The 17,394-nt window shown below is 37.9% G+C and overlaps 1 protein-coding gene across 1 annotated transcript in view; it reads right to left on the bottom strand.

Annotated features, from left to right (window-relative positions):
- Window positions 1-17,170: 17,170 nt before the first annotated feature.
- Window positions 17,171-17,394, bottom strand: part of LOC122561225 (uncharacterized) — a 152,305-nt gene continuing 152,081 nt past the window's right edge. The window contains 1 exon segment of the mRNA XM_043712843.2: window positions 17,171-17,297. Coding sequence (XP_043568778.2) covers window positions 17,171-17,297 — 127 coding nt within the window.

The following is a 17,394-nucleotide window of genomic DNA, read 5'->3' as shown; positions in this document are numbered from 1 at the left end:
TTTGAAAAGAAAGAACAAGTTGTTACTGCTGCATTCCTTTCAATGTTGACATTTGTTTGAAAACTTCATTTTGTGCGAAGATTTCTCAAACTGGGTTGATGTATTAAGGCCAAAAGAACATTGTATACAATAGTCAATAGACAATCAGTGAAAAACAAAATCACATGGAGCGTAGATCAAATTGATTTGCAACATCAAAAACACCAAAGACTAATTTCAATTCTGTTTATTTATATTTACAGTCACTGATGAATGGGTTATATGATCTACAAAATTATGCTTTCAGAATGGAGAAGTATCTCATTTGTTTCACCAGTCACACATGGGTGAAATTAAACACATTTTTGGATATTTTCAAACAGGCTATCTTAACCAAACTCATTTTAATCACCCAACATTGTTTGTTCCATGTTGCATGTATCAGAGTTACAGCATTTACAGTTTGTTGCTTTTCATTTCCAGAAGCAATTTGAGGCTGTAAACCTTCTCAATGCACAGGGCACATATTACTTACAATGCAATAACGGCTTAGATAGTCAACTCCATCCACTTACATATAAACACAACTTTCAAATTATAGTGCAAATTTAATAAAAAGTCAGTGGATAACTTCATCCATGGAGTTATCCTAAACTGTACTGATCAGAATGATCATAGGCTTGAAATCCATCTATTCTTATTCAGTCCATCTTGGATGGCAAGATAATGAAGGAATTCCTGCTCACCAGGCTGGAAAAAAGAAATATCACCTAGGATTTACATTTCTGATCACAATATAGTGTGTTATGCACGTGTCTGAGTATTTAATGAGGGCAGCTATGACTGAGCATTGTTGAATAGTTTAATGTATCTCATGACAAAATGGGACAAGAATGGTCTTTCAGAAGAAGTAGTAGTGAGTTGCCAAGAACTACAGATTTATACTCTAACATAAGTAACATAAGAAGAAGGAGAGTTAAAAAAAAGACAAGAAAAGGAAAGAGTGTTTTTTTAATCACTACAACCTAACATTTTGGCAGTATAGAGTCATTCGAAGATTCATACACAGCATTACCCTCCGCAGTGATGTATCAGTAGTTAAGATTAAAAATATCTAGTGAAGAATCACAGACCAAAAATATATTTTTTAAACTAATTCATAAGACATTGGTGTCACTGACTAAGCCAGCATTAATTACCTGTCCCTAATTGCCCTGAGTCCAGTTAAGAGTCAATCACATTGCTGTGGATCTGGAGGCATACATCGGCCAGACCAGGTAAGGACATTAGTGAACCCATTAGGGAATGACAGATGTGTTTTTCTGAATATTGACAATGATTTCATGACCTCATTAAACCCTTGATTCAGATTTTTATTGAACTCAGATTCCACCATCTGTCATGGTGGAATTTGAACCTGGGTCTACAGAACAGTAGCTCGATCATTAGTCCAGCAATAACAACACAAGGTCATCCTATCCCTATGATAGTAATAGTGCCTTCTTTTCTCCACAGTAACTGCAAGGCTTCAAGAATATTCTGTTTCAATGATGGCTTTTCAGTATCTGCAGTATTTTGCAACTTTGGGATGATAAGTGATAAGAAAGATCTGGTCAATGCAAGTTTCAGACAATGGCCATCTCCATTCCTTTCTGATGTCTAATGGCATTACCATCTCTGAATCAGATGATGGGGATTTTATAGTTCAGACACTTCACTAAACCAGCCATATAAATACTATATGGTTGCAAGACCAGGTCAGAGAATGGAACAAATAACTCATCTACTGACTCCCCAGATGCTATCTACCATCTACAATGGACCAGAAGTGTCAGAAGTGTAATGGAATACTTTCATGAGTGCAACTCCAGACAGACAGAAGTCAATACTACAGATCCTAGACACCGGAAATAAAAACAGAACATGTTGGAAATATTCAGGTTACTCTATAGAGCAAAACAGAGCTATTATTTCAAATTGCTGACCTTTCAACAGAATTGAAATGTAACATTTCCAAAATTTTCAGTTTTTGTTTCATCCACACTCAAGACATTAATATCGTCCATGGTAAAAGAGCCTCCTTGATCAACACCCCAAACATTATTGTCAACATTCACTCCTTGCAGCACCAACACAGCAGCAGCAGTGTGTATGACCTACAAGGTACACTTTTATCAACTTGGTTCTCCCTAACAGTATTGTGGTACAGCTTCAAGAAGATAGATCACCACATGTCACAAGGGTATGGAGAGAAAGCAAATGCTGGCCCGACCCAGCAATGCTGTCATCCAAGCACAAATTTTCAAAAAAGCAAGTTATTGAAGATAGCAGGGCTGGTTGAGAAAGGGTTACAAGTACCAAAATTTGCCAATGGTAACAAATTATGGAAGGCAGATGGTGAGGATATCAACCCACTGCAGCAGGGATAAATAGGCCAGCAGAATGGGCTGATTTTTGACTCCTGAGACAACCCAACTCACCACTCACTGACCTAACCAGCCCCTATGAACAAACACCAATACCTACACTTCCTAATTACTCCTGAACCAACCTGACTGGTTTCCAACCCAACATTACTTCCCTCCTGACCTAACCATTGATCCACCTGCCACCCTTCCCATCTGCCAACCCAACCAATCCACCTGTCTCCCTTATCCACCATACCTTCTTACTCACCTGAAGTACCCACCCTACTTCCTTATTCACCAATTATATCGCCCTATATTTTACTCACTTACCTCATACAATCTTCCCCCTCATCCAACTTTACCTAACCTAACCACCTTACCCACTTTCCTTACCCGTGCTATTTCCTTACTTACCCTTTACCCTTTACAATCCTATCCACTTACACATTTTACCTTCTCGCTGTAGCTTTTCAAAGCAGCTTTGGGACATTTAAACTCCTTACTTTCCAGAAGAATACTGGAGATGGTATTGTTAAAATAGGCTGGTGGCTTCTGCATCGATTTTCTGCTGTGCTTGCTCTAAGGATCCTGCTGTGAATCAATTCTGAAAGATCCTCCATCAGAGGATTGCGACGAAAAATTGGATCAAGATAAGTGTACACTTTTTGTCTGATCAGGATGGGAAATAGGATTCTGTTCAATAGATTTGGACCGCTGAATATTAGATCATGGGCTTCATAAATAGAGACATTGAATATGAAAAGAGGGTGCTAAACTTTGATGAAGCTCTGATTAGGCCACAATTAGAATATCCCATCCGATCACCACAGCTTAGGAAGAATATAAGACTTTGAGAAAGTGGAAAGGAAATTTATCACAATTCTAGGTACAAGACTGGGATAGAAAATCTGGGGACTTCCACCTTGGAACAAAGGAGATTGAGGGAAGATTTAAAAGAAGTGTGATAAGGTTAGATAAAGTGGACAAAGAAAAGCTGGCTTTGTTAGCGGATGGTACAAATACTAAAGGTATAGATGTAAGGTTTTCGGCAAGAAATGAATTGAAATGTGAGGAAGGCTGTGTTAACACAGCAAGTAGCAATGACCTGGAACTCGTTGCCTACAGGGGTGCTTGAAGCAGAGACAATCGATGATTGGATGAATTGTTGAATGATATTGTTCCCTATGGAGCTCATTAAAAGAAAGGGACTTTAAGGCACTCGTACATCAATCTCTCTGGAAGTTGGAAGTTAGGATATAAAGCTGTCAAGCCGAAGTGTCATAACATGTCCAAACGGTTCATTAAAAGTATTTACAATTGTGGAGATTGTTGCAGAACATGCCACTATTTTATCCTCTACTTCTTATTCATCATCCACTCTCCGACCTTGTCCTTCTCCCTTTCCCAAGCACTCTGTAGTTTTATTCAAGAGGATACAGATAATGGGAGGCATAAGCAACACAGCAAAGGCAGAGGATGCAGATATAGAATAAAAAAATTGTTTTATTTATCAGCTTTTACGATCTCTGGATGATTTAAGGCACTTTACAATCAATGTATTACCTCTGGAGTTATGAGGTTCAGGATCACAGCACCAAGTTGCAATTAGATACTACAATCCAATCCAATTGCCCCACAAACAGAATGTCTCTTACAGTCTTCTCTGCTTCCAGGAAAGGCAGCATCATTTCATCAGCATCTGTATCTTCAATGTAGAGGACACACAAACTTGCAGAAAAATTTAGCATGTATTTCTTACTCCAAATCAAATCATCAGCCTTACCAACATGAATTTAATGGCCTGAATCAGTCAAGTACGTTGTTCAATTCATAACAAGATTGAAAAACACAGTTGCAACTGCAGTTTATTTCAGTTAAACATGGGTCTAATTATGAAGATCCAGAACCTAGTGAATGTAAAACCATCAAAACTGAGCCAAATTGATGAGATGAGATAGAATAGTGATAAATTATTAATGTCCATTCAGTAAGTGATTCAGGACAGTCTGATAAGATACAACAGGCACAGCCAGCAGCAAGGCAGTACTGGTCATTCAGAGATGGCATCTCATCAAAAGTTGGCATTTTGCTCACTGGATCCTGAATGATCCATACCCAAAACAATGAAAGTAGAACTTCTCCAGAAGATACATTAAAACTATGTTGGAATGGAGAAATGTATCTCAGGACCAGTACAGCTGGGTACTGGGTACTTGTGGTATCTACAAAGATTGTGAAAAAATGATGTCTATGTGCAATATATGCCAGGAGTACAGAAATACACAGCAGAAAGAGATGACAGCACTGAAATAGGAGTCAACACACTATCACGAATGGTATCCTAACATTACTCAAAGTTCTGTTTAGTTGAAAGCTTTAACAGCTACAACTATCAACTTATTAGTAATGACTTCTATTTGTCGAGAAAGGGATTTCCTAAAGAGTTATATGCAGCAATTTGTTTCCACAGAAGTTAAAGGATTCACTGAAGACTATGAATTTAAAATTATCGCCTCATCACAACGGTACACAAATGAATATGGTTTCATAGAAATAAACAGCTAATTGGTCAAGAGAAACCTCATGAAATGCCAACCTTATTCTCATTCCAATCTGCATGTCTCAAGCCTGCATGAAATTACCTGCAGAGCTGGTGACTGGAAGAAAGAATAAGGCAATTCTACCAATTAAGGTACTTGCTCCAAGTGGTCAGGAGGAAGTAAGACCACAACATGCTGATTTAAAGGAAGTTAATATTTGAATAAACACACTAACTCCCTGTTTGAGCTGTTAAAAGAGGAAATTTGGGCATGTATAGGACTATACTCAAAATATGAGGGAAGAAGGCAGATCCTCCCCAAGGTCCCTAGACAACCCTGAAAAATCCACTCAGAGGCATAACCTCTGAGGAATACGTGAGGAGATGCTCCTCCAATCAAAGGCTAATTTATTAATGTGTGCATTATTGATAAGCTCACAATGAACCTATCAGCATCAAATGTGAGAGAGAATCAGCCTAAGGTTGGCAGACTGACATGAGTTAATAAGGCCAGAGGAAGCAGGAATGGGAAGTGAAGTAGCTGGGCTGGGGAGCAAGGCTAGTTGTTGGGGGTTTTGATGAAGTCTACTTTTGTATTTGTGTGAGTCCAGATCCCCTATAAACCAACACAAACACAGAATTTACTGTTGCTAAGTGACTGCATCACCTAATGAAAGGGTTAGTGAGGCTGAAAAAGTCACCCTGAAAATCAAAACGTAGCTTTAGAAAAATCTCCAGAGGAGCCATCACAAAAAAAATGTTTTGAGTCCTGGTGTAGCATCCAATCATGAAAACCTAGAAGCCAGTAGAAGTTAATAGTCACTAAAAATAACAAATGCTGATGATCACAGTGGGTCAGATAGCATCCACGGAGAGACAGCAAGTCCAGATAACTCTTACTTCAGCCCTGATGAAGGGACACCTGTACTTGAAATGTTAACTTGCTGTCTCTCCATGGACACCATCTGACCTGCTGTGATCTCCAGCATTTGTTGTTTTCAGTACAGATTCCAGCAACTGCAGTAATTCGCTCCTAAACATTGAAAGTTGGTATTGAATCCATGACTTTGGAGTCATAATGCAGGAGCAAATGACTACAGATGCTGGAATCTATACTGAAAACAAAAGATGCTGGAAATCACAGCTGGTCAGGCAGCATCCGTGGAGAGAGAGCACGCGAACATTTCATGTCAAGATGACTCTGATAGCATCAACAGCATCACCAACAGAGCAAAATCAACAAGTGACACAACATTAATAACATGAAGTAAGACTCCTACAGCACCTGGATTAACACACAGCATCGCCTTTGCAGGGTGCTGAGTCATCACTGTAAGTGATGAATACCAAATCTACAAGATGGAGGCACATGCTTATCGATGAAATTATACTGAGAATAATATTAGAGAAAATAAAACAAGCTTTAACAGACTCTAAAGGTGCTCAGTTTCACTCTAAAAGCAAATTATTATAGCATCTGAGTTTTTCTGACACTTTGTGTTCAGATTTCAGGTTTCCAGCTTCCGTAGTTCTTTGTTTTTATTTTAACAACAGAGTTGTTTAATGAGATAAATGGTGTTATATCTCTTGGTTCCCATAATATGTTCCATGCACTCATTTGACTCAAAATGCTGAAGCTACATGAAGTGAATTGATTTTAAGTCTCCAAGTAGCTGGTTGACTGATAGGCATTGTAACTTGGCACATGACTGCAGTGTGGCAGTAATTTGTAGCACCCTGGGATGTATACACTCATAACAATTAGTATAGTAATACAACATCAGCCCTTTTAGAAATAGGCCTCACTCTCAATATAATTAGTCTGTTCATTAATTCTTTAAATATTAGCTAAAGATTAATAATTTGTTTCTACAACTAGCCCAAACATCATTAGACTCTGTTAAAGGTTGTTTTATTTTTTTTAGGTGTAATTCTTGGTACAAAAAGGAAATATTCAATATGTTCTGTCTCAATTTCGTTTCTTTCATATTACCATTATTATTAACAAATCTTGCATTGCAGGTGGAGGTCAGGTTTTCCCTTTCTATATGGCTTATGTGCCCAACACTGAACTAGGGAACAAAACTGTGATTACAATCTTCAGCAGTTGTATTCTGCAATAACAGTTCTAGTTCTGTTCATAATGTTCCTTGGCTGAGTACAAACAAGGCTTGCAGTATTCAGCTACGTATCCATTACGTAACATTCAGTAGCTGACAGTTTTTGGGGAGCATGCCTAAAGCTTTCCTGAATGCACTAGCTGCTTGGCACAGGTATGTACACATTTTTATAATGGAATGAATAGTGAAAAGAATGTAACTCCTTATTCTAACTAGCTTAGTAAAAGCTAAGCATATAAGCATGAAATTCTATCAGTCAGAGTCTGGAGTTTATTCTATATTGGTGACATTCTGTATTTCATGAATATGATAATACAATATAATCTAAATGACGAATTAAAAGTGTAACAACTATAATAAGTTCACAGTTCTCTCATCAATTAGCTTTTAAATTACTATATTTCCATCTAATTTTGATAATCTTAATTTGTTATAAAACATCCCCTGGACTCTAGCAATAAGTTGACAAATGCTGGTTGATCAACAATGAGTGGCTCATTCCTGAAATCGTAAATGTCTATTTACCTCAGGTGTATGCTGTAATCCTCACTATTCAGCTGACTGTGCATTTCTTACTCTTTCATTGGATGTGAATATCACTGAGGCCAATATTTATTACCCAATTCTATTGTCTTTAATAAAGTTGTGGTGAATTTGAGAGTGTTCCAGGCTTTTGATCCAGCAATGATGAAGACACAGCAGTACAATTTCAAGCAAAATATGTGATTATAAAAATCTTGTAAAAGATCAAGTCTAGTTCCTATCTATCTGTTCCCTTTGTCAATTTTGATGATAGTCATGGGTTTAGAAAATGTACCAGCTCACCAAGGTGTTAACAACACCACTCTGATCCATGACCACTAGCATTCAACAATATTGCAGGAATATATTCCACTTCAAATTCCATTTCAAGTCCACACAATTAGATCCCAGGAAATATAACAATTCTCTCATTATCATTCTGAAATTTCCAACATAACATCAATGCAAGAACTTGCACCGGGGCGGCATGGTGGCACACTGCTGCCTCACAGCGCCAGAGACCTGGGTTCAAATCCCGCCTCGGGCAACTGTCTGTGTGGAGTTTGTACATTCTCCCCGTGTCTGCGTGGGTTTCCTCTGGGTGCTCCGGTTTCCTCCCACAGTCTAAAGATGTACAGGTCAGGTGAATTGGCCATGCTAAATTGCCCATAGTGTTAGGTGAAGGGGTAAACGTAGGGGAATGGGTTTGGGTTGGTTGCTCTTCGGAGGGTCAGTGTGGACTTGTTGGGCGGAAGGGCCTGTTTCCACACTGTAAGTAATCTAATCTAACCTAAAAACTTCAACTTAACAAGGACATCTGCAACTTTAAACAATGGAGTTTGAGTAATAAATGTTGCTTGCATTAAATCTCTGGAGAGTCTCTTCTTTTATTCCATGTCTCCAATATAGTTCTATACTTGAAGGTTACTTCATTGGCTGAAAAAACAAGCTTCACGATATTCTAAAATAGGAAAGTAAATTTATAAATGCACTTGTAATAGGTGCATAATTATGAGATCTTCCTCACTGTGAATTTGATGCTTTCATCCATTCAATCCCAGATTCAAATCGAAATCTTCTGAAGATCGTTCCTGAGAATGACGCATCCACTTTCAAAATCATAACCTGTTACCACTCAGATTCCTTTTCCCTTGTTAATATTCCATATCTACTTGGTGGTTTGCAGCACAGCAATGGGATATTTGAACACTCTATATAAAGCCTCATGTTTGCAGAAAATACTAATTGGAATGCACAAAATCAAAGTGATTTATAAAAGGAAAATCACATAATGAAAAGGAAGCTTTAGAAAAAATGCGCAAGATTAAAGTACATGAATTGGTGATAATATACTGAAATAGCTGGAGAATTGGTTTGCAGTTAGAACTCTGAAAGTAGAAATAAATGGCTCTGTTTTGATGTGGAAGCTGGTGAACGTGGGGACACTGTGGGGAATTGAATTGAATTGAATTTATTGTCACGTGTACCGAGACACAGTGAAAAGCTTTGTCTCGCGAGTAATACACACAGATCACTGAGTTAAGTAGCATTGATAAGTAAATAATAGGTAAAAGGCAGGATCAAGTTGCAGAGAGTGTGGTGTAGTCCGAGATCACTAAGTTTAATAATCAGTCTCAAGGGGATAATAGTATTGATGATTGGGGATCAATGATTGGGTCTCAGCCATACACAATATATATCAATGATTTGGCTGAGGGAATCAAATGTAATTTTTCCAAGTTAGCTGACCACACAAAACTAGGGAGAATTGTGAATGGTGACAAGGTGAAGAAAATTTAAAGAGGCTTCAAGGCCATTTAGACAAGTTCAGTGGGTGGGCATGCACATTGCAAATGCAGTATAAAGTGGATAAGTGTGAAGTGGTCCATCTTAGTGGGCAAAACAGAATGGTAGATTATTCTGTAAAGAATGATAGAATGGGAAACATTGATATTTATGGGGACCTGAGTGGCTTTATGAACAGATTGCTGAAAGAAGCATGCAGATGCAGCAAGCAGTACAGAAGCCAATTGGCATATTGGCCTTTATTATATGAGGGTTTGAGTACAGGAGCAAGGAAGTCTTACTGCAGATATTCAGGACTTGATAGTCATAAGCAAACCGGTAAATATAATATGTTTGGATTTTGAAAAGGCATTCGATAAGGTACCACACATGAGGCTACTTAATAAGTTCAGAGTCCATGGTGTTGTCAGTAGTATACTAGCATGTACAGAGGATTGACTAACAAGTAGAAGACAAAGTGTTGGGTTAAGGGGGAGTTTTCAGGATGACAACTTGTAACTTGAGGAGTGACACAGGGATCAATGCTCAGGCCACAATTATTTACAACATATGTCAATATCTTAGATGAGGGAAGTGATTTTGCTATCGTCAGGGTTGTAGATGACACAAAAATAGGTGCAAAGGCATGTGTTGAGGATAATACAAAAAGTTTAGAAAAGAACAAAGCTAGGTAAAGTTCGTAGGACAAAAATTTGGACAATGGAAAAAGAAATTAGGAAAATGCGAGGTTATGTATTTTGGCAGAAAGAGTAGAGGAATTGATTATTATTTAAATCGAGAAAGACTGTACTGCAACACAGAGGGAGTGCTCATACATTAATACAAACTTGGTGGCTAATAGGGAAGGCAAATAGAGTGTTAGCTTTTATTTCAGCGGTAATGGAGTATAAGAATAGGGACATCTTGCTAAAAAAAATACAAGGCACTAGCGGAACTGCACCCAGAATAAGGTGAACTGTTTTGACTCCCATATCAAAGGACAGATACACTAGCATTTGAGGCTAGAGAATGTTCACTCAGTTGATTTTGAGTATGGAAGTATTTTCTTATTGTGAGAGATTCAGTAGGCTGAACTTGTATTCATTAGAGTTTAGAAGAATAAGAGACGGTTGTATTGAAATATTTAAGATCCTGAGGGGGTTTTACCAGGTGAATGCAGAAAGATTGTTTCCACTTGTGGGAGAGTTAAGTTATTTCAGAGGGAAGGATCACCCATTTAAAACAGAGGTGAAGTGGAATTTCTTCTGTCCAAAGAGATTGAGTCTGTGGAATTTTTTACCAATTTGGTTTCTGAATGAGCATTTTGATTTCTCACACAGGCTGTTCCAATGTTAATGCTATATTACAATGAAATATTTATCAACCTTTGGTCATTATTTTAATCACTCTTCAAGCAGCAGTTTCTTTTTACTTCTCTGATCATCCACTTCAACATTTTATCTTCATTTCTAATTGGCCTCTCGATAATAATTAGAAACAAAAACCATGGACAATCTATTTGAACTCAATCTGTTACATTTACAAATAAATTAAAAGTGAAATAATATAATGCATACATTTCAATAACATGTATATTCTTGGTGTCAAAGAGAGAAGGGAGTGGGTTTTTCACATTTTAAGTTTTTAGAAAATCCATTTGGTACTTAAAAACGAAAATGTTTCAAAATTCAAACTTTTTTTGTATCTATTATTGTCTGAAAAAGCTATATAAGGCACTTATAGTTAGTAATTGAAGTGTCTAAATGGATGTTATGACTGTTGTGGGTCAAAGGAAAGGCATAGCACCATGGAGATGCACTGCTATTTATCAGTGTGTGACACAGAAGCCTGGAAGATTGAGTGCAGCAGCGTTTCTTGAATGGAGGCTGGGAGCAAATCAAAAATTTCTGATTATGTTTAATATTCAAGCAGGACTGTTTCATATAACAATTTTGGAGCCATTTAATAATTGTTGAACCAGATAAGTGCATATTTGTCATATCAGAATTAAATGATGGTTTAGAGAATCAATTTTCCCATCTCTTTTATTTTTCAACAAATTAAACTCAAAATTTACTAACTCCATTTTCATATTTAGTGGTCCCTCATAATGGGACATCTGAAGCTGTAGCTTACTTAGTTTATGCATAAATTCAGCACAGACATGAGAGGTGTAATTATGTGGTCAGAAGTCAGAATAGTGCATTCTAGTATCAACAGAAGGAGGTTCAATTAAGTGTTGCATTCTTTGGAAGCGAGTGATAAAAAACAGAGGGTGGAAGGTCTGTTTGTGCTGGTGCTACAAGTAGTGCAGTGCTGAAGAGGGACTAACAGATTTGTGAGTATGAGCCTTGCCTTGCCTGTTCTGATGTGCAGGTGCCAGTGTTGGACTGGGTGGACAAAGTTTAAAAAAATCATACAACACCACCAGGTTATAATCTAACAGGTTTATTTGCAACTACAAACTTTTGGAGCACTGCTCCTTCAACAGGTGGCTAGTGGGGCACAATCATAGGACACAGAATTTATAGTAAAAGATCAAAGTGTCATACAACTGATGTAATGTATTGAACAAACCTAGATTGCTGTTAAGTATTTAATCACTTAGAATGAGGATGCAGGTTTCGATTAATTAATATGTAAATCCCAGAACTTCTTTCAAATCACAGTCCCGAGATAATTTAAGGTTTTTTGAAAGAAAGGTGACATCTCAGCTCAGACGATGCTTTAAAGTTATAAGGTTAGAATCTGTCTGTATGCCAACTTTGAGTCAGACTGGTTCTATTTCCAAAGTAGGAATTTATAAATTGTCACATTGACTGACTGTCTACGGATTGTATGCATTTTGAACAAAATAGAATGTACATACAAATGCAAATTCACCTCATATGCCTGTGTGCGTACATGTGAGGGAGAGAGAGTGCATGTGTTTGTGTATGTGTGTGTGGGAGAGAGAGTGTGTGTGTGCATGGAGGAGAGAGAGAGACTGCGTGTGTTCTTGATAGTGTGATGGAGTATATGTCCGTGAGAGGGTGTGTGTGTGTGTATGTGTTGTGTGTGTGTGAGAGAGAAATTCTCGTTTTTCATTGATAGATCATGAAGGGTTAATAAAATTACTTATAAATAGTAAACCATGTAGCAGAGCTTAACAACATTTTGATTGCAGGAATGCAAATAGTTTGAGCCACCCTAGAACCAAAGATAGTATCACCATGGTAATAGTTGTGAAACAAGTGAGTGAAGCCATAGTAACAAATTGAAAGCCACATCCTAGAGATCTAAGACAGAGAAGAGCATGTCCTGTACACAACCATGCACGGAAACAGATTAAGAACATTCCAGGTCTTTAAAGTGTCAACATAGTTAATATGCCTTCAACTTCAAACAATTTGAGTTAATGCTTTACAAAGTGTACAGACTTTAAGGATATAAATTAAATGATATTGTTTTTAGGAACAGGTGTTTACAGAAATCTTTTGCTACCTTGGGAGAGAAAATTCAGTTCAATGTTGTTTTGTACAATTAGCATCTTGGTATGTTATGTGATAGTAAATAGGCAAAACAAACTTAGTCATACAACAGTTTGACAATGTTGCTGCCCCTTTAAATACCAGGGCAAGCTGTAGGTATTATTAATTAACTTTCAGAAGTGAACCATTTGTGTGTGTCCAAACTGTACGTCATTCATGTTGGCACCAAGAAAGAAAAGTATGTGTTTTCCCACAGTTGTGGATTAAAATGTTAATATAACACACAGCGTGATACTTTGAAAATGTCAGGTTGAACAAAACCACAAAAAGTTCTGGCCAAACGATGCACAGATAAAAATGCCTGCATAAGGACTGCATAAAAACTACCTAAATAGCCTTTCACATTGGGAAAAGATTGTTTAATTAAGTATATAACTGACCTATGCCTACATATTCAAATTGTCACACTATTTTTAAAGTCATTTGATATGGTTATTGCGTAGGGTGGATTTTCTCAACCCCTGATCAATGTTGTTAGTAGGGCGTCATTGTGAGAATGTGACTAGATTGGAAAAGTTAGATTTTTGATGTCAAATTAAAGTCGTAGAGTATTAGAAATAGTCAGCACAGAAAAAGGCCTTTCATCCCATCACATCTGTGCTGATCAAAAACAAGCACCTCATATAATCCCAATTTTCAGCACTTGTTCTTATTCTTATGTTTGAACATCAAAACTTTGTTTTCATACAGAACAGTGAGAGTGCTAAAAACAAAATCCTGAGAGTGGCACTAACCACTGCGAAGAGGCTCAAGTTAAGCTTTCAACTATATTTCCACAATGTCACTAAAATTGTTCGTTTAGCCTCCATAACTGCCTAACTTCCCCATTACCTCATCTTATCTGCAATTGAACCATTCATTCATGCTCTTACTACCTGCAGACTTGACAATTCGAACGCATTCCAGGTTGATCAATGGTCTGTAAACTTGAAATCATCCAAAGTTGTGCAGCCTGTATCCGAATTTATCACCAATAGGTTTACTGGCGTTTGGATGAGCAATACCATAATTTTAAAATTCCTTATCTTTATTTCCAAATCCTTCTTTGACTGCCTGCTCCCTATCTCTATAATTTCCTCCAACCTTATTGGTCCTTTGAGTTACTCAGTACCCACTAATTCTGCCCTCTTGTAAGTCTGCAATTTTAATCACTTCAACCAGTCTTCCTTGATGATTTGCTGATTTACTGTTCTAGCACACAAGAATATTAATGGCCTTTGCTCTTTTTTGGCGTCTTCAACTTCTTCTTCAGGTAGTTCGAAGGATTTCCCCATGTGCAGGTCAAAATGATTGCAAATGCATGACCGAACATTAAATTTTGAGACTCAGCTAAATTGCAAGATAACTGTAAACCTATGCAAACCCCATTAACCTTAGTTTAGAAATATTGACTTTTGCACTGATTTAGGCTGTAAAGCTTCCAATTTCTTTCCTATATTGTTTCATAGATTGTAGGTATCGCTAGCAAAGTTAGTATTTGTCATCCAATCCTTAATTACCCTTGAACTGAATGGTAGAGCAGTTAAGAGTCAACTCTATTGTTGTTTGGAAACATGTAACCAGACCGTGTAAGGATGGCATCAGGCTTTCTCTGTGATTCATAAGTTGACCACTTTGTTTTGACAGTACCATTGCTATCTGAAGATGATAAACTATTGGGAAGATGTAGAGGATCAATCTGCAGGTAAACTATAGAGAAATACTACTGTTATGGAGTAGTTGAACTGGGGACTTTATCTATCCAAATATAGACATGGCATTGGTGGTATTAAGGTGAGAGAGGGGCAAATGTTACTAGATTGTGTTCAGGAAAATTTCCTAAAGTGATATGCGTGCAGTCCAACTAAAAAAATTAAAATGTTGAACCTAGTTGTTGGAAATGACATAGAAGAAGGAGATCAATTGTCAACAGGGGAATTGCCTGAGGTTGGAATCAAACCAAGATTCCCTGGTGCTGTGAGGCAACAGTGCTAACCACTATGCCACCATGGATGTCCAAGAGCCTTGCAAGGTAACAGATGTTACCTACACAACCTCAGATTTCTGAGAGCTGGGAGGAAGCGCTGACAAGGTTGCCTCCTGCACCGTTCACCAGTTCAGATAATGACTCCCTCAGTGGGCAAGTCAGGTTTTGAAAGTTTTGGGAACGCATGTCGGCGGAGCACAGAAAGACGTGCGAGCCATAGAATGATGCCTTAGAGAATGGTAGCAAGACAGATTTCTTAATTCACTCATCGGGGCTTGTGAAGCACTGGCAAGCCTAGTTGTTGTTCATCAAAAAAACTGCTTTTGAACGGAGTATCTGCTAGGTCATTTGAGGTCAGTTAAGAGTCAACTATATTAGTATGGGTCTGGAGCCACACATAGAGGGTCAGGGGAATTAATGAACCAGATGAGATTTTGCAACAGTCAGTGATATTTCTCATAGTCACCATTTCTGAGACTAGCTTTATATTTCAGATTTATTCATTGAAGTTACATTCTACAAGTTGCCATCATGAGATTTGAACCTATTTCCCTAAAGTAGTAGCCTGGTGCTCTGGATTAATGCTACGCCACCATCTTCCATGCAAGATGTCTGGGAGCTAGTGAGGAAAAGACTGTGTCCATTGAGGGAGGCCATCACCAGTTCCCACACAATGCTGCTGGACAACGTGCGGTTGATGGACCTGGTGGGCAGTCAAAGCCACGAGTATCAGTGTAACACTGAATTTCTATGCATCTGGCTCCACCCAGACATCTGCTATGCAAGACCACTTTCAAAATACTGCATACAGTTTTGGTTGCCTTTCTATGGGAAGGAGAGGGTACAGAAAAGATTTACAAGAATGTTGCCTGGACTGGAAGGTTTGAGTTATAGGGAGAGGCTGAATAGGATGGGACATTTTTCCCTGCAGCACTGGAGGCTGAGGGGTGACCTTATAGAGGTTAATTAAACTATGTGGGACATGGTTAGGATGAATTGCCAAGGACTTTTTCCAATGGTAGGGAGTCCAAAACTAGAGGGCATGGGTTTAAGGTGACAGGGGAAAGATTTAAAATGACCTGAGGGTAACTTTTTTATGCAGAAGGTGGTGTGTGTGTGGAACCAGCAAACAGGGGAAATGGTGGAGGCGGGTACAATTAGAACATTTAAAAGGCCTCTGGATGGGTATATGAATAGGAAAGGTTTAGAGGGATATGGACCAAGTGCTGCCAAATGGGACGAGGTAAGATTGGGACATCCAATTGGCATAGACAGGTTGGACTGAAGGATCAGTTTTCGTGCTGTATGATTCTATGACTGTGGATGCTGGGATCCGAAACAAAACAGAAATTGCTGGAGAAGCCTAGCAGGTCTGGCAGCATCTGTCGGAAGAAAGCAGAGTTGATGGTTTGAGACCAGTGACAGAAGACTTACCAGACTCAAAACACTAACTCTGCCTTCTTCCCAGACCTGCTGAGTTTCTTCAGCAATTTCTGTTTTTTTTTTCAGTCAGCATTTTGTTTTACCTCCCAATGAAAGTTATAGCCTGAGATGCTATGTTGCTGCAAAGCTGTGGTATTAAGGTATCTTGCCATTTTACTAGCCAAATACAGTGAAAATCATGATGTTGTGCTTCGCTTAGATATAGGAACTAAACACATCAGAAAAATATTGGATTTGTCCATACAATGTAAGTTTTAACTTTTAACATCATGATAATTCTTTATGATTGTTGAATGATCTTGCTAATACTGAAAATGAACATTTACAAGTCTCAATTGTTCAGAAATTTAATTTTATTTTTTCTATGTCTCTCTCAATACAAACTATCTTTTCAAGACCTATCTTGACATTGAATTCACTTTTCCAATTTACATTTTCATGTTTGGACTCTGCATTGCCCATTACTGCTTCTTCAATCAGAAAGATATAAATTGCTTGTGCTATCCACACAGGCCTGAGATGCTCCAATGAACACCACTTTTGCTCTATAATTACAGCAAGTATCAGCACAAAGTCTTATTGAAATTTATGAACAAGAAGTATAATGAATGGCTGAAATCCCATTCATTACTCACAGTAACATCAAGCCAATTCTAAAATGCAAAATTGCAACATTGGTACCTCCTCGAATGGAAATATTATAGGTCATGTCATTGTAAAAAAAAGTAGTGGTGGAGCCTAACGTTGATGTCCTGAGTCACAATCTGATAAATGTTAACTCCCACATTAGGAAGTGAGAATTCATAAAGTATAGCACGGTAGAATTCATAAAGTATAGCACGGTAGAAATCGCAACTAACAAAGGAAACTTTTTATTTTCAGCATCCTCAATTTGTGACAGTACTAAGTGGAAAATCGTGGTGCAGTTTCACTTGTTTGTTCACATCTTGAATAGCCTTCAGATTATGGATAGAGTGGCAGCCGTACAGATGAAGCAACTTCAGTCTAAAAACAATGAAAAAGGATATGCAAAATATGGCATTAAATACATATGAATAAACTGTGTTTACAGTGATTAAACTCAGACTGATACTATCAAAAT

Source organism: Chiloscyllium plagiosum, unplaced genomic scaffold, assembly GCF_037043375.1.
Source record: "Chiloscyllium plagiosum isolate Xiang-an unplaced genomic scaffold, Cpla_swu_hap1 HiC_scaffold_2, whole genome shotgun sequence".
In the NCBI taxonomy this organism is placed as follows: Eukaryota; Metazoa; Chordata; class Chondrichthyes; order Orectolobiformes; family Hemiscylliidae; genus Chiloscyllium; species Chiloscyllium plagiosum.
Note: the sequence above shows the minus strand (reverse complement) of the source record. Positions and strands in the feature narration are given on the sequence as shown.